This window comes from Gallinula chloropus (assembly GCF_964237585.1).
Source record: "Gallinula chloropus genome assembly, chromosome: 1".
Lineage (NCBI taxonomy): Eukaryota > Metazoa > Chordata > Aves > Gruiformes > Rallidae > Gallinula > Gallinula chloropus.
In genome coordinates, this window is record NC_140085.1 from 119,694,048 (window position 1) to 119,715,731 (window position 21,684).

The 21,684-nt window shown below is 44.5% G+C and overlaps 1 protein-coding gene across 3 annotated transcripts in view; it reads left to right on the forward strand.

Moving 5' to 3' along the window:
* The window catches only part of AGPAT3 (1-acylglycerol-3-phosphate O-acyltransferase 3), a 92,283-nt gene extending 78,743 nt beyond the window's left edge, over positions 1 to 13,540 (forward strand). For all 3 annotated transcript variants that reach the window (XM_084270062.1, XM_084270063.1, XM_084270064.1), the window contains 7 exons: positions 2,588 to 2,757; positions 2,960 to 3,121; positions 5,682 to 5,835; positions 6,276 to 6,378; positions 9,459 to 9,534; positions 11,735 to 11,933; positions 12,550 to 13,540. In XM_084270062.1, the coding sequence (XP_084126188.1) occupies positions 2,588 to 2,757; positions 2,960 to 3,121; positions 5,682 to 5,835; positions 6,276 to 6,378; positions 9,459 to 9,534; positions 11,735 to 11,933; positions 12,550 to 12,638 (953 nt within the window). In that variant the 3' untranslated portion in view covers positions 12,639 to 13,540. The remainder of the gene's footprint in view (positions 1 to 2,587; positions 2,758 to 2,959; positions 3,122 to 5,681; positions 5,836 to 6,275; positions 6,379 to 9,458; positions 9,535 to 11,734; positions 11,934 to 12,549) is intronic.
* The last annotated feature ends 8,144 nt before the right edge of the window (positions 13,541 to 21,684 follow it).

A 21,684-nucleotide genomic window follows, 5' to 3' on the forward strand; every position in this document is an offset into this window, starting at 1 on the left:
GATGCTGCGTTTTGCTTGCTTACTCCAGGCTGTTTAGTTTTAGGCTGGTAGTGTTCCTGTCAGAGCTGCCTGTAACAAGCTGCTCTGCCTGTCCCACAGAGGGTGTCTGTGCAAGGGTTAGAGGATCATGTGTGTGTGCTATGTACTCCATCCTGCTGAAAACCAGGCTCTATTCTTGCTATATCTCTTCTCAAATGCATAAAGCACAGCTTCAGGAGGAGGAGATCATCCCATGTTTGTGGCAGACATTAGGGGGAAATAATGTCAGGCTCTGGCTTCAATATGTTATTGTGAATCCTTGGCAGCACACATGATTTCTGAAGCCTGTACTTCAAGCTCTCCTCTCAGATGGCCTTTGGTCCCGTCCACTTGCAGAAATCACCTCTCAGATGTTAGTACTTCAGGCTGCAAGGTGCGCTGTTCTCACTTTCTTTCTGGGTGGCTCACGAGGTTGTGAGCCCACCTGCTTTGGTGTGTGGCAACCCCAGCCACAGGAAGGGGTTTGTTGTAGTGAGGCGTTGCTGGTCCTTTCCAGGAGGTATCCCAAGCAGCACAAGCGTTACCGCCCCTTCGCTCAGAAGGATGGCCTTGCTGTGTAGCATTGTCAGGATTGGTGCCATGGAAAAGAGCTGTAAACCACACACCAAAAAAAGGAAACGAGCCTGCTCCCAGTTATAATTACATCATTTATCAGTACACTTGTAAAGGACAATCTGTTTCCTAATATTAATTCTCCAGCTCATCAGCCCTCCTCTCTGTGTGAACTCTGGCGTATCTCAGCAAAGCTTTCTCCACTAATTTGGAGTGAAGGGTACAAGAAATGCTCCACAGAGAACCATCCACACCTGCCTCTGCAGAATTATTTCTGATTTCAAAGAAGAAACACACACATTTTATTTTTGATAAGAAACATAGCAGGTACTGGAGATATTTCTCCTTAGTACATAGACAGCATCGTAAAGGGAAAATCACTAAGACCACCCCACTGTCTTTGGTACCAGTGCCTCTGTTCTCCTGGCCACCTGCTTGGAAGAGCATAGCACCCAGCTAAGGACTTTATTGCTATCCTCTTTCCCCTTTTACTGAGCCGTGATAACCAGAGGAAGAAAGGTAAGTGAGCACATAATTTGCAAAGGAGACAGAGCTGGAAAGCGATGATGGAAACATCTAGTTGGTATAAACTATCATTCCGTCTTTCCTCTGCTGCATTTCCAGTTTACCAGGGCTACGCTTTCTTGATCAGCAACTTGCCTGTCTCTGTCGTGCCTCCATGAAAGTGATGCAGGAGAATAATCTGGTGGATAAGTGATCACGGGGTGAATACAACTGAACAAACCAGTGCTAGAGAGGCTATGGATCTTCAGCAGAACAGGACTGTTTTTCCCTATCATTCACCTAAATACTGTGTTTGCCTTCGCTCTGATGTGTTCCAAAATTAGACCCATTCTTATTTAACAGTGGGACTAGATTGCCCCATTGTGATCCCACTGATCAGGAAGGTGCAGCTCTATTTTGTAAGACCAGGGCCTCTCAATGGAAAGCTGAAATACTGCATGGCAGAACCTGATGGAGAGAACCAAGGAGATGCCTTCCAGTTTTGACCCATATTTCTGCAAACAAATTTTGATTGCATCCCTATCTCATTGAAATGAGAAAATATCCATGTGGGGGAAAAAAAAATCTTCCTACTGGGAGAATGAACTATTCTCATACTTTTTGTAGTTGTCCCATGATCCAAGCAATGGCTTCCATCTGCCTGCTTGTACCGAAATGAGAGAATAGGGTAACCATGGGACTCATGGGAAGGGGGGGTTAAGATGAAAAAAAAGGGAGGTAGAAAATAAGGAGGAGTGGATAATGAAGGAAATGTTCAGATTGAATAAGAAAGATGCTGGGATATTGAAAAGCTAGAGAAGACAGAGCATAAAGGGCTTAATTCTCTCTCTCGTGGTAAAGACACAGTTTACCATTGGCTTTGCCCAGATATTTTGATAAATGAGCTCGATTCTCTGGTGCTTCTGACTCTGTGTTGATGACCATAAGGCAGAGTGATTCAGGTCCTGTGTTCCAATATTAAAATCTGTTGCAGAAGATCTATGGCACTGTATCCCTTTAAAAGCCCATTGTTGGTCTGTTTACCTCCATAAAGCTTGTTTCATGTTGAGTAAAAGCATTAGGCTGCATCTATGTGTGATTTATGTTCCACCTGGGAGAAACTGTACTCATTTAGTGGAGCAATCAACAGCTCAACTGTCTGTTTTCAGGCACAAAATTTTGTTTTTTTTTCCAGTGATCATGAAATTTCACGTTGAGAATACAATGCCCAGACTTATCACTGTTAAAAACTTGATAAATCATCTATAACGCATATATCTAGTGCCACAAATACTGCTTAAGGGTGGTGATGTTGCTTGGTCTGGATGTATTTAAGCTTTCATTTCATGTCTACCATGTTGGATTGAAAAGGTGACAGTGTTGTTGGGAGTCAGAAGAGACTAGGTGCTGAATGGGGCTGGGGGTGAAACACCAGATGCTTCCTGTAAGCAGCACCCCTAACTCCTCTCTCCATCTGCATCACGTTTGTCAGAATTGGTAATGCTGCTGGAATGGTGGTCGGGCACAGAGTGCACCTTGTTCTCAGACGAGGCCACGGTGAACACCTTTGGGAAAGAACACGTCATCATCATCTTGAATCACAACTTTGAAATCGACTTCTTGTGCGGCTGGACTATGACAGAGCGCTTTGGAGTGCTAGGGGTACGTAGGGCCGTGAGCTTTCCCATCATCTGGAGTACTACAGGTCTGTTTAAAACCCATGGGCATACAGGTTCCTTATGTTTATGTTTCCAGATAAAACTCCATCAATTCTTTGTCATCTTAAGTTGAGTTTCTTAGTTTGACTCATTGTACAAGTCAGCACATGATGTCTTTGGACTGTTGTTTTTGTTTTTCTTCCAAGAGTTCCAAAGTTCTTGCGAAGAGAGAGCTACTATATGTGCCCCTAATTGGGTGGACATGGTACTTCCTTGAGATTGTTTTCTGCAAAAGGAAATGGGAAGAGGACAGAGATACAGTTATTGAAGGATTAAAACGTTTGGCTGATTATCCTGAATACATGTGGGTAAGTCAAGTTCCTCCTGTAGTGCCGACTGCTAGAAGTGAAATGGTGGCGGAGATACTACTGTGGTACCTATTTATTGGGAGGTCTGCTTAGTACTTTCTTCAAGTGTTGTCACAGAAAACCTGTGCCCTGTTTCAGGAGGACTTCTGGGGCATGCTGGTAAAGTGTTGCTCTGGTTGCCTGTTGGTCAGGGAAGTCACTTGGGAAAGAGTTTAGAAGTTTCCATAAAAAAGATCATAGACCAAAAAAAAAAAAGGCCACTAGAAAAAACCAAACCAGCCCATATTTGACTATTAAATCTATATGACTGTAAGCTGCATTTTCTAAGGTAGACTATAAAGACACATAAAGTATTTTCTGGAGAAGCCAAGGAATTGGGGGGGGGCGGGGGGGGGAAGCTATGTACAGACCACGGGCTTTGATAGGAAGTTCTTGTTAGTACGTTCATTGGTCTGTGAAATGACAGGTTTCCCAGAAAGACTCTGTGAGAACATGTGGCCAGCTTACATCTGCTTTTGCACTTAGGCTTTTCCCTTTTATTTGGAGAGTATTTGAAGTCAGTGTTTCATTATGTGCAACGTCATTAGATTTTACTGCAGCAGCGCAGTGGTATAATCAGCCCATTGACCTTTTAGCTTTGAATGCAAACGTTTTGATAAATTTACTGGTTTGCTTTTATAGTAGCGCATGTAATGTACAGTTATTTGGCTCATAAAACATTTTATGAGGCTTTTTGTGCAATTTTAAGTGATTTTTTTTCCAATCTAGTACAGCTTGTTAAAATGAACAGTGAAATAGTAAGCTTTAATACATTGTGAGTGCATCATTCGTGATTTTCTGTCAGTACAAAGATAGAAAAAATAAGGATCTGGAGAATGTAGTTTAGACTACTCAATTACTTGAATATATGGATATTAACTACATTTAATTTATCTTCCTGATTAGTGTTGAGGAAAAAAATAATCCTCTACCAATTAAAAACTCAAGACTGTGCTTTAGTAGCAAATCTATACATTTTAATGATTCTGTGATTGAGAACCAAGGACTAGTCTCTAGGGAAAAGAACTTGAAAATATAAATGCAAAATGTAGTTAGCATTGATTATTTAAATCAAGACTTCCTGCTTGGTAATTTGGATCGTGATTAAATTCACTTGAGCAAATCAATTTCCTAACTTTTGTGCCTTCTGAATGCCACAAGGAGGGCTGTCTGTGCACCCTCCCTTCGTGAGGCCCTTCTCACACGTCCGCTGTAGCGCAGTCTGTACCTCATGCACCTGCTTGGCCCGGGAGGATCACTGTGCCATTGTGTAGGAGAGGGTGAGAATTTAGTATAAAGAGCTTGGGTCGCAGACTAGGGGTGAGATTGGGGTGTTAGTGCTTACCTTGTGCCATCCTCACTACTTGGTGGTGATGGTCAGATTTCCATGAAAACATTCCCTCGAGTGCCAAATGAAGATTGCAGGACCACCTCCCATTCACGGCACTCTGGCAGGCCCGACTCTTGTGCCTATGCCTCTGTGGTTTAACATTCATTTAACCCACCCCTTGTGGTACATGGTGTGTGGGTACGCTGCAGAGAAGAACTCAAGTAACCACAGTACCGAGCAGATGCTTGGTGATGCATTCCACAAGTCTTTCTTTTGAATGGTGATGTTACAGCGTTGCACGATCCCGCTCTGACAGTGTAGTAGCAGCCTGCCTTACTCCCCTCTCCATTGCTTGCCAGGGCTGCAGAAGTTTGTGCACTCAAATATAGGGGTGTTTTTTACTGCTGGCACAATGGCAATGATGTCCACCCTTCAGAAAGGCTGGGTCTAAACTCAAATTCACCCTAGGGCCTTTAGAAAGGGCTTTGTTTGCCTGCTGTTGGCTTTGTATTGCTCCTGGTTTCCATCTCAACCAGAGCAGAGGCAATACAGAGGCTGGAGAAGGACAGTTTGATGTTTTGTGCTGCTTGAAACCAGTATGGGAGGATTGAGTAATTTCACTGGGGTATCCTAAGTAACTGTGAGATTGGCGCCTTCCAGGATGAGCAAGGTAAAGGGTTTAGGGGAAAGGCACCTTTTTTTGTGAACACAACTGATAAAAATGAAGAAAAACAAATCTAAAAAAGCTTTCAAACAAGTCTGTCTTCGGATGAATGATTCTGGTTGTACAGTACAAATTTTAAATGAGGTAGTTAGTGATTAATCTGTTTTTTCCTGAAATGGTTATATACTGATATTTAGGTTGCTTTTTTCTGATTTGTAGGTTATGTTGATCACCAGCCAGCCAAAGCCTTCAGGGTTTTTTCTTTTCTTTGTTTTTTTTTTAAAAGTAAATGTTTCAGTTGAAACCATTTAGAGTTTTTGTTGCTTTGAATTTGCCACCAGTGTTGTTAAAATCAGTGTCAATGAACTGTGAGGTGGTGCTTATGCCTATTACTTGATCAAATGAGACAACTGAAGCATGTGCACGTGCACAGATATACGTGTATCTTACCAAGCAGAATACTGAAGGTTGGGTTTCTTTTGATCTCAAGACACCCTGGTTTTTTGCCTTTTATCTCCTTGTACTAGTTTCTCCTGTACTGCGAAGGGACTCGTTTTACAGAGACTAAGCATCGCATCAGTATGGAGGTAGCTGAATCCAAGGGGCTGCCCAAACTGAAATACCACCTGTTGCCCAGAACCAAAGGTTTTACCACTGCTGTCCAGTGTCTCAGGGGAACAGGTACTGGCAAGCTGCTACTTGTTCTTTGCACTAATTGTAACGTGTCGTGTAGCACAGTGCAGTATACTTTATTGGTCCCTATGTCTATTACAATTAGTGTGTTGGCAGTAATAAGCCTACAGCATGTCAGGCATTAATTTGTGCCATGTAACTCTCAGACACCAGTCTTAAAAAGTAATAAACCTTTCATGTATGTCATTGTCCCTTAGTTCACCAAGTTCTATTGTGTTTTGATAACACGCATGCTGTGTAGATGGGGTTGTCAGGTGGCTGATACAGATAAACATAGCTCATACGTACAAAGTAGTGAAGGACCCTGCTACCTGGCATCATTAACACACGGCTTGCACAAGGCCCTGTTGGTGTCTGAGGCAAGGATGCCTGCAGCGTGGTTGCTAGAATTGCTGATGTAACACTCATGCTTTCTTTTTTTGTAACAGTTTCAGCAGTGTATGATGTAACACTAAATTTCAGAGGAAACAAGAACCCGTCTTTATTAGGAATTCTTTATGGAAAGAAATATGAAGCAGATATGTGTGTCAGGTGAGCATATAATGATGGAGGAGAGCCCTAAGATGCATGCTTTGGTGTATTTGCATTTTACAGGGTAATGTCCTTCGCTGTAGTCCGCCTTTTCCCTGTCCTTCAAGCTTCTCTGCAGGCTACAAAGACCTCTCCATTTCCCCCTTGCTTGACTTTGCTTTCACGTGTGAGATCCCATGATGTCACCCAGCAAGTCAGAGAGCACTGGGCAGACTTTTCTGGCCACATTGTCGTTACAGGGATTCCCCAAGTGTTGTGCTGTGACAGCACCAGTCCAAATCTTTCCTCTCACTGCTGAGAACAGGAAACCAACTGTTCTGCCCCATCCCTAGTCCCCTGCAAGCAAAGGCATAGTATAAATAGCCTGCCCAACATGAGTAGTCTCTTGTAGTAAATGCTGTAATAAAGCTCCTTACTTTCTCTCCTCCTCTCACATGGTTTGATTAGCTGATTATAAGTTAAATAATGCTGAAATTCACACACCATGTAAGTGAGGTGGTTCATTCCTCACATTCGTCATTACTCTTTTGACTGAAGAAGTAACTGCAGACACCTAACTCCATGCAGCGCACACGTGCATGCACAGATGCATACATTCTCTTTCTTCCTTTCTCTTTGTTGCCTTCTTCTTTAAAGTCTTCCTCGTCATCATAAAAGCTACAGACTCTTTCCTGTTGAATTTCATTTCCCTTTATGTTTGCACATGACAACCTGGTCGCTCTTCTGACAGTTCTCTGCTCCTCTGGGGACTACTTTGGAAAACATTACTACATTCTAGTGATGAGGTTGATGTTTGGTTGTTTAAGGAAATCTAAAAGCTTTGCCACTTCCCCCCTTTCCCTGCTGTCCGTGTTGCAGATGTGTGGCGCTGGCTCTAACGCGTTGTCCTTCTGCAGGACAGATGTGTCTTGCCAGAGCCTCCAAGGGTGAAAGGCTTTGGAGGGAGTCACACCGATTGTCCATTGTGCCGAGGTATAGCAGCAACAGTTTTGTGGAAGAAATGCTATCCCAGGGGAGGCAGAGTGCTGCAGCCCTAACAGGGATGAGAAGGACATTCCAGTTCTGTTGTCAGATACTGCAAATTCCACAACATTTTAGTCTTTCAGTGGGAAAGCAGGCTGTGAAGCTGATGGGGAGAGAGATGGAGTCATTTGTTTGCAGGAGGGTTCATTTTGAGTATTTACACTTGGCAGACATATTCCTGAGGAGGAAAGTGAGCAGACAGCTTAGCAGCTGGCACAACAGCTGGGCAGGTGGTGGCCAATTCTAATTCCAAACTGATGGCAGATGCATGCAGCATGCCTAGCTAGATGTGGGGTTACATGTGCATGCACATGTCTCTGATTACATGTTGAAGAGAGAGTGGCTGCATTCAGCTAAATATCCAGTGGCTTGCTAATGGAGATGCAAAGTCATTACATTTATTGGTGAGGCAGTGGGAGGAAAAAGGTACTTCTAAATAGTTGTTAGGAGAGGTTTGGGTTCATAAAATTCTGGTAAGGATGATGTCGCTGGGTAAAATTGCTAATTGTACCCCATTAAAGAACCTAGTGACTATGTGCAGGTAATTTTTGATTTGAAATATGTTTGTGGACTGAGTCAACATTCTCAGTGTGCATTTCTGTACTGGGAGCTTTCTCTCTGTTTTGGAGAGGAAGCCGTGAGAATAAGGAAGCTGTTCACGGCTCCTCTAGCTGAACATTGAACGTGTCCTTAATGTGCTGGTAGGCTCAGCTCAGCTCAGGGAAAGGAAGCACCTAAGCTCTTGTTCTTGGTACGTGCGTCCGCGGGTACCTGAGCAGAGGTAAGAAGCTTAGCTTTCTGCAGGGGATCCAGTCCTTCTCCTGACTGGCTCCGGAGGAAATAATCGGCTGGATGAGGCAATGTTGTTGCTGTGAGTACCATCTAGTGGTGGTACCGGTATCCTGGCTTGACCGCAGAGCTTTCAGGGACCGGCTTTCTCACTCAGCTTTTTTACTGAGCAGTATGTACATCAATTGAGCGGCTCCTCCCGTTAGAGCTACTGAAAACAAGTCTGTAAAATCGGATATTGAGCTCGTCTGCGGGATGCAGAAGTTGTTAGAAGCCTATCAGAGTATCTTCCTCTGCTGCTGCAGGCTCGGAGGTTTTAGTTCCTACTGCGGAAATACAGTTCCCAGTTGAACAGCAGCAAACCAGTCGTATCTGAGATACAACCGTGCCTGGAACCCTCCCAGAGGCCACCCATCTGCTCTTCCTGCCCTGCTGTAAGAGGGCTCTGATACAGTCCCAGTGTTACCAAAATATGCTTGAGCTGAGTGTGAAGTGTGTGCCTGCCCTCCACAAACCGAGTGACTTCTTTCTGAATTGATCCAGGACTGAGATGTGGGCCACTGAGAAAGGAGACGACGCGTTTGTGAGCGGCCTGTCTCACCAAATAAAAGAAAGCAGGAGAATGGTTGGCTCTTCTCCACTAGAAAGAGGCTCTTAAAAAGGTGCCTGTTCTCGGGTCAGTGCCTGGAGGGGCACATAATTTTTGTATGCACCCAGAACTGCATGCCTCAGTCTGTAGGGTTGGAGAGGCAAGAAGAGAAGTTGCTGTAGAAGATGTTTTCCTTAGAGTTGTTACAAAGGGAATTTTTAACTGCTCATCACATCCCTTCCAAAATGGGGCTTTCACTGACTTTTCACTCCAGTTATCCTGGAGTTTGCTGCTTGCTTGTCTTTTCCCAGCTTTGGGTCCGTCAGTCTGAGCTCACTGGGAATCAACCAGTGGCCGTGCTGGCGAAGGAAAAACAGTGTTTGAATGGGACATGCTTGTTTTGCTAATGTGCCTGGAAATTGATAGGAGCTCGTACAGGTCCTTTTGACTTAGGAATGTGAGTTTTAGGTGGAGAATCAGGTGTTACCTGAGTCCCAGTAGTTTTTTGCATTTAAGACCTCTGCCGTCACTGACAGTATTACCTGTAGCTTATGCCCTTCATTGAATGGAAGATCTTCTCTAGTAGAGGCCTAAAGTTGAATTCCTGGATTTTCCCTTAATCCTCTTCCTACCCCCTCTCCCCCCCGCCTTGTTTTTTTTCATTTCTCTACTAAACTAGGAGATTTCCTCTGGAAGATATCCCTCAAGATGAAAAGGAAGCTGCAAACTGGCTTCATAAGCTTTACCAGGAAAAGGTAAGCAGCTTTGCTTTGCTTTCCTTTCTTTCGGGACTTTCACACGGGTACTGTATGGAGGCACTGAGCGATGCACACTCTTGCAATGGATGGAGAGGAGAGATGGAAATGTTGTGTATAACTTGGCATCCATGCATCAAACAGCTGGAAGGAGCGGTACAGAAGAGAGCCCTTGGCAGCAGAGGACTGGCTAGAGAGTAGGTCTCAAATTGCCGGGAAGCACAATGGGATTCAGGGATACCCCCGAGTTGCGGAAGACTCATAGCAATCCACTGTCTTTTTATAGCCCTCAGCTCTTGGGTCTTTGTCATACGCTTCTAAAAGCTCCATTTTCCCTGTGGGTGTTTTCAGGCACTCGAGAAGAGTGATAACTGTATGTCAGGGACAGACTGGTTCTGGCACTTAGGTGCAGTTGTCATTTGCTTTCATGTCTCTTCCACTGTTACTTTCTTCTGGAAGATCTCCCGGCAATGCCTCCGCAGTGGTGTGCGACGTACAGGCGATCCCTTGGTACAGGCTGCCAGGGGCTGATGTAGCACTTGCCCAGCATGCCTTCAGATGGCTCAAAGCTTTGCTTTTTTTTACATTAGATGGTTAGTTTCTTGACTACAGATTTTACAGTTCTGTGGGGATAAGGAGTGAACTGTAATCAATGTTGCTGAGACTTAATTGGTGGATTGTTGAACTGGAAATGTGTATCTTGATTTTTGTGGTGCTTATCTTTGTTAGAAAACAGAGGAGCACAAAAACTTTTAACTATCTTGTGCTTTCTTCTGCAATGATGACTTGTGCTGCAGCATTTCCAAGCTTACCCTGTGGGTAGAGAGTAGATTGTTCCGAGTTTCATTTTGTTCATTTTAACCTAATTTGTTTGAATACCTAAGTTCTAATTCAATTAAGGTGAAAGAAGTTTGCTTACAAAGAGCAGTAGCTATCATCATCTTTTTTCCCAGCTACTTCCCATTAGCAGGTGTATCGAACTAGTTTGAGAGTCAGTCAGTGTACTATGGGATTAGAGAGCTTTAGAAAAATTTAAAATAAAATTTTGGGATCCTTCAATCCCACCTCCTGCTATCAGGAACATGTCATCAGGTAATTCCCTAGTGAAAAGGGTCTTAGATGCAAGAACTCCTTCTGACCTAGGCTGGCTGGAGGGGCAGACATTAAGGTGTACATTAGAGGGGTGGGCTTTACCTGCTTGGCTCCTGCTCTGTTAAGCAGTAAATGTGGAGCTAAGGAGATGCAGCATAGAGAATGTTCTCCGCTTGGCGTCACTCCTTGGGCAGACTGCTCTACTTCCCTTTGCAGATGGAGGGCTTGGTATTCCTTGCTGGTGTTGGCTGTACCTCCTTCCACCTTTGGTCTGAGGCATTGCTGGGGAGTTATTACACATATATATGTGGGCATTTTATATAGTGAGTGGTAGGAGTATGTTGTAACTAGGATCCTTAAAGTGCTCTTCCTGCACAGAGGGTGCGTCCTCACAAGGCTGTGTTACTGGCAAGGAATGCCTTGGGCTGCTCAGCCCTGGATAAGGGAAGCTAGAAGAAAAACGGCCTAAGTGGGGGAAAAAGTAAGAAATAGCCAAACTTGAGCCATCCTTTGTAATGGATTAGAAACCTTCCAGAGCATTCTTCCAGACTGAGGGCAGGCCGTGGGCATGCTGTTCCTGTGAGCGATGCGTTAGGTGATTGCATCTCTCTGCAGGCTCAGCTCAGGATGCAGCTGCTCTGTTCAAGTCTTGGGGTTATGGCTAGCACAGCGCTGTCTCTGCTGGTTAGCCTCTGCTTTGCCTTCCTCTTCTGGCTGTAGATAAAGCATTTTTCTGCTGTGCTTTGCTAAATTGTGCTGACCTTTTTGGAAGTAAAAATGGGAAGAATCAAGCATTTGCATCAAGCAGAGGCAGGTAGTGCTGTCCTGAATTCCAAATCAATTAAAGAGAAAAGGTGAAGGATTTGGTTGTGGAGAGGCTGATAGGGTTTCGGTGTCTGATGGTGGCTGAGATTGCCTTCAAAGGGCTAATACAGTGTCCTCAGCAGTCAACAGAAATGCCCAGATGACAGCAGATGGAAATGATTGCTGTGCACTCTTGAATGCATATTTACTACAGATACCATTCTCGACGTTGTCCTGGAGTGGACAGGCCTTGGATTGCTTGATGCAAACATGATGAACGTGTTCTGTCTTCTCTCTCTCCCAGGACGCTTTGCAAGAGATGTATAATCAAGAAGGTGTATTTCCTGGCCAGCAGTTTAAACCACCTAGGAGACCATGGACTCTCCTAAACTTTCTTTTTTGGGCCACAGTTCTCCTCTCTCCTCTCTTCACCTTTGGCTTTGGAGTTTTTGCAAGTGGATCACCTCTCCTTATCCTTGCATTCCTGGGACTTGTTGGAGCAGGTAATAAAAGCAGAGAAGATGCTGAGCCCATCTGTGGCATGTAACAGGATCCATTACCTCCAATATGTTCTGTGTGTATTAATTAATATGAATGGGGCTTGCAGAAGAGCACTCAGAGCTCGCTCTGTAGCCTTCATGTTGCATAGCATTTTGATTATTTCAAAAGCTTTGACCCAGGCAGGCTTGCCTTCACGTCTTAGGCAGTATGTATAGCAATCAATAGTGAGTGAATCTTGCAGCCTGGTGCCTGAAGGAGAAAATACTTTTACTGCATGCCTTGTCTGGGAAGTAAAAAACACACACAAAAAACCCCTCATACCAAACCCACAAAACAAACAAAAAATAACCAAGTGGGGGGCATGTGGGGAGGCAGATACGGTTCAGTGTGCATACTACCTGTCCTATTAATCCACATAGAAGCATTAATTATGTTTTTAATCTGAAATGTCATCCTCTTTTAGTGACATCTGACCTGTGATCCATGTGTTGGTCAGTGTCACTACTGTGTTCAGGATTGGGTTAACTCATCTTGATTTTGCTTGTGTCTTTACATGTAACTTCCTAAATCCTTGACCTGATTTTAATATGCCTTCCATCTCTCTGTTGTATTTTAAAGCTTCCTTTGGAGTTCGTAGACTGATAGGAGTAACTGAAATAGAAAAAGGCTCCAGCTATGGCAACCAAGAATTCAAGAAAAAGGAATAACTCACAGCTGCAGTTCAGCACATATAAGCAGACTATGGTATCCAATTAACTTCAGTTAAAAAACAACAACAAACACTTAGAAACTATCTTTTTCTTAATAACTGATGACTAATATTAATGAATAAAACTTGAGCCAAGAATGAAGAAGTTGGAGGCATCAACTGAAGAGAACGCATCAACTTTCAGCCTGTTTAAGGATGACTGTAGTCAAACTATGGGAGAAAATCTGGGGTGGGGTGGAAGAAGATACTTAATTTTTCTTGGTTTGTTTGGGGACTTGGGGTTTGGGGGGAGAAAAGAGGGCATTGGCCATGGCCACATGCACCTTCAGATGACTGAATACACTGGTTTCTGTCGGGAGCACTACACTCACTTTTACAACAGGAGCCATTGAATGTTTCCTCTTGCTAAAGCCAATGTAATGTTTGTTGATTTCCAACTTTTTTTATTAATAAGCCAGGAAAAAAAAAAGACCAACCAACCCTTCTTAAATTAATTGACAGACGTTCATTGGGTTAGAGTCACTTTGGAAAGGCTGTGCTGTCACGGCTGCAGGTGAAATCCTGTTTTGTGTGTTACACTGATACTTCTCATTTTCAGGCGACCTCTCAAGAGCTCTGTGACGCGAGGGAACGGATGGAAGCAGTGTGTTACTGATCAGCACATACCATAGAACAGATCCACTAGTATTAAAACAGTATGAAATTCTCACCATATCTCTTGCTGATTGCTCAAGGCTGTTTAATTTTGAAATTGTTACTTCAGTCTTGAGGGTGGTTTGCCCCATTTCACATCACACAGGTACGATAACCTTGAATCTGCTTGGGCTTGGGTTGGTTTTCTGAATTAATGCTGGCTGTGGGATTTGGAGTTGTGTAAAGAAGGAAATGTATTCAACTGTCCTGATGTTTCCTCCTTTTATTTCTGTTCACGTCTTTCGTCACCAAAGTCCAGTTCAGCCAACCTCTCTCAGTAAACTGCGAGGCGGCAGCAGCAGGAACCAGCACAGTAGTTCTCAAAATACCATCTTTTACAAGAATTTGAAAAGGAGAGTTCTGATACTGGCACCTCTTGAACTTCTAATGGGAGTTTGGACATTGATTGAAATGGGGCCAGGATCTTACCCTGTGTGCTGTAACGATAGGGTGTGCTGCACTTTCTACTTGGTCGTGCTTTAGGTGTTAATGTGAAGTATATTGCGAGGTGAGCTGTGCTGTTAAGCATTAGAAAGAGTACGGGGGTCTCTTCAGGGATTTTAAATGTCTTTAGTTTTGCTTGTTGATCTTTGGGTTGTGGGGTTTTTTTCTCCACTGAAAATTAGAGACCAGAATCATGGCTGTACCTTTTTCTTTTTTTTTTTCCCCTTTTTTCCTTCCTCCCCTTCCCTTCCCCCTGCCCTTTTTTTTTTCCTTTTTTAGAGATGCACATTTTTGGGGGGGGGGGGGTGGATTGCCGCTGTACACATAGCTGGAGAAGTATTTGCAAACAGATGGGAGCTACCTGTACCTTCAGGTCTGAGGGCCACAGTCTGCGTTTGGCTACACTCAGAACCTGGTGAAATGGGTTGCAGATCTATGGCTGAGGGCAGCAGCTGACCCTCAGGGTCTGTATTTCTAACCCAGCTACCACTAGAACATTTATCTCACTTCTGTAAAGAGGAGATCTTATCAAAGCACTGGTTGTTATTTTCATCTTTGCTCTGGTAACTGAGATAAGAAAGTAATAATTTACCTTCTTTTAGTATTTACTCTTAACTTTTGGAATTTAACCTCCCACAGGTTTTTCTGTTTTCAAACACTGGAAGAGCAATTTTATAACTTTGAAACATATTTCACTTGGGGTCATTAATCACTGTTCTGTCATGCACTTGATTTTTGTTTGTGGTCTTTTCAACAAGAGGCTTTGAAGGATGACCTGTGTTGTCTGTCTCCTGTTAGATTCAACCTCACTGAATCGTTCTACCTGTAGCTGCAGGGTTAGTACGCCATCTTTGCCCCCTCAATAAATCTTCCCTCATACAGGGGATGCAAAACCGTTGTTAATGTCAGTGAAACTGGGAATATGCTCTGGGAATTGAGAACAGCACCAAGCCAGGACTCTGGTTTTTGTACTCATCTTTAAATATGGTTAGGCTTCCAAATGCTGGAAAAGACAACACTCTGACTTCCCTGTCTTTTAACCAGAGGACTAAAAGCTTTTTTTTTTCTTTGTTTCTTTCTTTCTCTATTTCTTTTTTTTCTTTCTCTTGTTTTTTTTTTATCTTAAGCAATTCAGTGATGCATATAATTCTTGCTTCTTAGAAAGATGTTACAAATGCTGTACACTTGCTTCCTGAACATGATATTGAGTATATATGAATTGTACTGGCTTAGTTGAGTGAGGCTTGCAAAGCAGGCTGACGGTTGGCTGTGTTTTATACTTACATTTTGAGCAGTGTATTAATGGGCATGACAAGAATTTCACAAAATAAATCCCTCCTTAATGCTGAGAAGAGGGAAGATGCTTAAAGGAGAAGGGTATCAGTAGCCTTTCTCTTTACAGGATCCTTTCTCCTCCTAGTGCATGTAATTCCCTGTTAGGAATCACGGGATTAGTGCATGTACATCAAGGGGAGAATAATCAGCATTTCATATTTTCTTATCATAATTTATCAGTCATGCTTTCTTTTCAAAGATACAATAAACACATTGTCAGTCCCTTAAATTTTGCTCTTCTAAACAAACATATCAGTAACCATTGGGAAAACTGAAATATACAGCAGTGCACAAAGCAGCACAAAGCAACCACAAGTCTCTTCATTTTGAATTTTACCCCCTCAGACAGGGGTTTTGATACACATGCGTGCGCACACGTACACAGAGTATGTATAAATTAAAATGACTGGAAATAGCTGAAGTTAATGTCACTAATGAAGATTAGCAGGTGGCTTGGATTGGAAAAGTGAACATAGATTTTTTTTTAATCTTATTTTCTTTTGGTTTAATAGAACATAGCTTGTATCTTTGACTACCAAGCCCTTTAAGAGCAATAATAAACAAAAATATATCATGGTTTTTGTGTTTTGCTTTTCCACCATGCTAGGGTTAATAAACCTGAAGCTATAGGGGTGTTTTCTCTCTCCACCTTTCAAATCTTTCATTTATTGCTTGATTGTTTAGATTGAATGTTCTTCAGTAAGGACTTGCAAGCTGACTGCCATGGAGTTCAGAGATGAATGGTTCTCAGACAGGTACAGACAGATGTTACACTCTGGCTTTGGCAGCGCTTTGTCATTGTCGTGAGGGACAATGATGCTGCTCTCAAAGTGGGATTTGCTGTTCCAAGGTAGCATCACGCTGACCTGTGACTAAGAACTTGGTGAGAGAGCTCAGAGACTGCTGGCATTGTGGCATCTCTCAGTTAGGAAGGCACAAAAAGGTGATGCTGAATTGGGACCAGATGTCTGGTATCCAGAGGTCTTGGCTCTCTAGGGATTACAGTTCTCTGTTGCTCGTTGCAGGCTGAATGTGCAAAATTCCTGTCTCCAGCACAAAGTGCATGGGCAACATTCCTTTCTTCTGCTTTAACTTACCTCGAAGGGCTCTACACTTAAATGCTGACCAATGAATATGACTACTACCTTTGTCCTAATTGCCTAGTATTGACAGAAAAAGCCAGTGTGTCTTCTCACTTCCACGTGATACCACTTGTCTCCATCTTCTGATGTCTGTATGTTTGCTCGCCTGTATCTTCTGCAGATGGTTCCATTACAACCTCTTAGCCAGAACTTGGAGCTTTCTGGTTTGAGTAGTCCTTTAGAAATGATCTCCTGTAGCTGGGATTTTGTTGCCTTGCATTTTGGCACTGGTTGGCATGCTCAGTGGGTCTGAAGCTGCGTAGCTGAGTTAAGTGATAAGACAACTTTCACGTTCCAGAGCAAAACTTTATTAGAGGAGGAGGAGCAGTCCTTCCCGGACCTGCCTACATAGGCTGTCACTGCCTGGTAACAGGTCACTCTGGTGTTGATGAAGCCAATGAGAGAGAGGTGAGACAAGGTGTTTGCTAACAGTTGGGGTAACTGGCAAGCTGGGGTTGCTGCATGTCTGATAACTGCTGAAGATGAAACGGCTTTTGTCAGGAGTTCCCCCAACCTCTGGTTTTGATTAAAGAAATGTGGGGTTGGAGGCTTTTGGTAGCGCTGAGTTCACGCTGTGCCGAGTGTTTCAAGCTGAAGACAGATGATAGTCACGTGTTTTGGCATCCTGGAGCAGTACGTATTAAGTCTAAGGCCAGGATTGGACAGACCTAGCCCAAGTGTGTTTTGTTCAGATGCTGGAGGCCAGCACAGATAAAAGTGAAAAATCCATTCTTAGATTTCCCTGGACATAGGCTGCAGTGGTGGAGCTCACAGCATCTCCTGGATGCCTCGGCGCCAGTGTCGCTTGGTGTGAAGTTTCTGGTTCACAGCAGACGGTGACTTCCATGCTGGCTCACGCCTGTGGAGAAGCCCATCTCTGACAGTAATGCTGAATTTCTCCCCTGTCCCAGTTTGCCACAGCTGCTCACTTCCATATTTCAGAACTTCTTGATATGTAATGGGCTGCTCCAGGGCTGCCAGCACTGAGGGCAGCCAGGGTTTGAAGCAGGCACGGTCGTGCTGAGAGATGCAGGGTGTGTTGGTGAAGGGAGGAGGATGAACCCCACAAGGTTGCATTGATGGAAGGATAAACAGGGACAGGTCCAGCCATATACTGGCTGTGAGAGAACTGAGGGACTGCCAGGAGCTTTGCAAACCAGAAATAAGCGTGCGTGTGGGCAGGCAAACTCTGGAATCTTAACTGTGAATGGGAATCCTCCCTGTGACGACTCACAAGGTAACCCTTGCCATGTTCACAGGATCGGGGTCAGAACTTGTCTTGAAGGGCTTATCTCCCTGTTACAGAGAGCAACTCTTAACTCTGCCATGCTACTACCCCCTATACCTCCCCTCTCCCCCCTCTCCATATCTCAAAGACTACTTTGATTGTCTTGGCAATCTTTGCATCTAGATCCTTGCAGACTGTCAGTGGTGGGGCTTTTTACTTGCTCTGGTTTTGAGGGAAAACTCTGTAGAAGTCACCAGCAAACATCATGGAATTATTTCACACTTTGGGAGTGGGAAGAATGGATTGGCACCCGTGAGCCAAGCGTGTTGTGTGTGTCTGATCCTCAGCCTCTCTAGGTTTACGTAAAGCTGCCTGTATTCCTTAAAATGCTGTCCTTGCAGCCACTCTTCAGTTTTTGAAACCTGGGATAAAGTTCTTTTGTGCACTTCCACTTTTGAGAGCACTTGAGTGTTGCTGCTTGTCTATTTCTAAAAAGCTTTACTTTAGCAGAAGTAGCATTTTATCCAAGAGGAAACAATTTTCAAGTAGGCATTTGAACGGAAACTGGAACACAGTAGTACTTGAATAATCTAAACTGGAAGTGTACTTTAGTGTCTACCCATTTTCAGTCCTAGATGAGTTTTACTTCTTTATCTTTGCCGGGGTGTAACTTCAAGGAAAACCACCCGGCTTTACCAGTCAGGCTAAAATCTCATCTGTGTTGGGAGGGAAGAGCAGGCAGCAGAGGCTAATCGGGAGTGATTGATGTCCTTTCCTTCCCCAAGGCATGAAGTGGCTCTGTAGCCCTCCTTTACTTAGGTGCATGTGCCCCTGCGCGGAGAGCCAAGCCGTGCCCCTCGTGTTCTTTTTGCTTGGGCTTCGTCAGAGCTTGTACCTTGTGACAACTGAGTGCTCCTTGCCTGCACGCCAGGCAGCCGCCGTCAGCCGGCGCGTCGCTAAAGATCACCAGCAAGTACCGTAGCTTTAACTGAACCTTCTCCTCTGAAGTAACCTGCCGCCCGTAGCCGGATTGGTCTGTGACCAGCTTGTTTGGAGGAGGGAGGCCTGAGCACCAACGTGATCGTCATTAGCCAAATCTAACGAGTAATAAAACCTAACTGTATACAGGGTACACGTATTTACTGTGCATGTGTATATATTTTTGTACATTTTTACAGTTCTTTCCTACGCCTGGTTTTATGACGTTCACGGGGAGACGCGTCTGAATCTGGTTAAAACCAAGAAGCTCTTAAGGAAACCCAACCCTGTCACCCACTGTAGCTTCTACTGAGAACTGTGCCCAAACAAATACGCAGATTTCCAGTGCTATGCAAATATTACTCTGTTAAGTTGTCTCTTAAATTCCGCTTCAGTAGCTCACGCTGTTTTTACTGGGCTTTCAGAAAGAGATGAACACAACAGACTCATCTTGTAAAATAAAATAGCTTTGGCTGTGTGAAAGTGCTGTATGTTAGAATCTCATTCGCGCTCTCAGTTGCTTGTTTTGCCTGTGTGTGATTTTGCACTTGATGTGCTGGCACAGAGGGGGGTTAATTGTGCTTGAGTGAAGGAGGGTGACTGCCCAGCATCTGGCGTTCTCGCAGCGTTACTCAGTAAGTAGCCGCTAACAGAACTGGGAGATCTGCGCCGTTCTCCTACTCACCACTCTGGTTTTGGTAACTCAGGGTGCACACAGGGCTGTCTTCACTTTTGCTTTGCTTGGGTTTATTTCTGTTTATGCTTTTTTGGTCTCAGTCCTGCAGACTGGTCCATGCGAGGGCCACGTGTCTGCAGCCATGACCTGGGTGGATCGTTCTGTGGGGGCTGGGAATGAAGAAAAGTTTAACCCCACGGCCATTCCCTTCGCTAAGCCAGTCCTTGGGAGCTGTGGAGGGACGATAGGCAACAGGAGCGTTTGTGGAAGCAGCCTGTCAAGTTTTGTGTGGCTCCTCCAAACGACCAGGATGGGGGGATTGGGATGCTCCTCTCCTGAAAAACCCTTCAAAGGAAAACCCAACACTGTATGATCTAGGAGCCTCCAGCAGGGTCAGCTGGCTCTATGGAGACGTGCTGTAGATTTGAAAAAACGGGTTTAAAGTTTCTACTTTTCACTGGAAGATAAAGACCTTCCCCATTCCTCAGCTGTAGGCCAGTGTCGTAGGCTCCCACCTGAAAGCAAACCAAGAACCAGTGGAAGGAAAATGACTTGGCACTTCTTCTGCTTTCCCCCTATTTATCATAGAATTTTTAAGGTTGGAAAAGACCACTAAGATCCAGTCTAACCATCTGTCCATTGCCACCATGTCAACTAAACTATGTCCTGGAGTGCCACGTCTACGCATCTTTTGAACACCTCCAGGATGGTGACTGCATGTCCCTGGGCAGCCTGTTCCAGTGCCTGACAACTCTTTTGGTGAAGAGAATTTTCCTAATGTCCAATCTGAACCTCCCCTGATGTGACTTGAGACCATTTCCTCTTACCATCTCCTCATACATGGGAGAAAAGACCAACACCACCTGGCTACAACCTCCTTTCAGGTAGCTGTAGAGAGCGATAAGGTCTCCCCTCAGCCTCCTCATCCCCAGGCTCAACAACCTCAGTTCCCTCAGCCTTTCCTTGTAAGACCTTTGCTCCAAACCCTTTACCAGCTTCATTGCCCTTCTCTGGACCTGCCTTAGCACCTCAATATCCTTCCTGTAGCGACGGTTCCAAAAGTGAACACAGTACTCGAGGTGCGGCCTCACGAGTGCCGAGTACAGGGGCACAATCGCTTCTACCCAGAAGGCCGCTCAACAGAAGCAGATCTCTGTAGTTTCTAGGTCTAGTAAGTCCCTGGCCTCCCTCTGTCCCTCCTTGGTCCCTTAAGACGTCGGCTTTTCTTTTGTTGCAGGTACAAATGTCCTGGTGATAGAGAAACATGATGTTATCTTTCCTAGACTGCAAGTTCTTTGGCTTCTCTTGTAGGTTTTCCCTTCCCTGACTGTTCTGGGTTGAATGGTGTGTCACTCTGGGCAGACCTTTCCCACAGTGAGGATGGGCTCCAATTCCAAGAGTGCACAAGCAGAAACTTCTGTTACTTTCCTGGTTCACACAAATAAGCTTTGCTTATCTCCGTGCCTCCTCAGAGGCCACAATTCATTTTGAAAGGCCAACAATTTTATTCTGGAGTTTTTAATGCTCTGTTCTGGGACTTACCTTTTCAGCTGTAAGGTGAAAATCATGGGCTGGAGTTTTTTATCAGCACAGTATAATAAAGAATGCATTTGGTTAAGGTGGTGTGATCCTTGGCTCGTGCATGCAGAAGCCAAGCCATGAAAAGCAAAGCCCCAGTTGATGGCAGAGCTCTGTTCCTTAACATCTGTTGTCTTGCTATGGGAGAGACATTCCTGCTGTTAATCCTTGTCCTCGGAGGTACCCATCTCCCCTCATTCCCTAGCCCCTGCCCGTCTGCCAGTCCTCTCTCCTGAGCTGCTTCCTCTTTTTGAACCAGCTGGTGTTGGGATCACAACTACACGTACCAGAGAAGCAGCAGCAGTTGGGATGTGGGGTGTATGGAGGAGGGTAGGTCAGTGGGGCTGTATGCCACCACGGCTTGCTGGGCAGCACTGTGTGAGGTAGCTGTGGAAAGGGGAGAAAAGGTTTGCTACTCGTGTGAAGGCACAGGGGATGGTGTTAGGTGGTTTGCTTCTGCATGAAGCAGTCTGCATCACAGTGGTCTTCAGGTTGCGGGAGCTTCTCGGATTTCCTCTCTTTAAATTGCAAACACAGTAGGAAATTGACTGTGGTGGTGGTGTAGCTCTTCTAGATTCCTTAATCTCACTCCACCCTTTTTCTCCTAATACTGCATAGATGGGTTTGGGAAAACAGTCTGGAATTCTGTAAAGGCGGTGTCACGTCCTCAATGCCAGTCAGAGTCAGCTGCTGCGTTGGCAGTGAGTTCATGTTTCAGATGTGCGATGCTCTGGACTGGCCTTACATAGGGCAGAGGGATTTTTGTGGGGGAGGAACAGGTGAACACATCTTTTATGTACTTGTAGTAAAACTGCAGTCTGTTCCTGAGCAGCATGACGGACAATTGCATCTATGAAATACAACTTAAGTGCAGCAGATTTTTATGGGTAGATCTAAGCTTAGTGACTGGGGTGTGGGTTAATGAAACACTCTTCTGGATTCTGCCACGGGGCTGCGTGTCAGAGTCCGG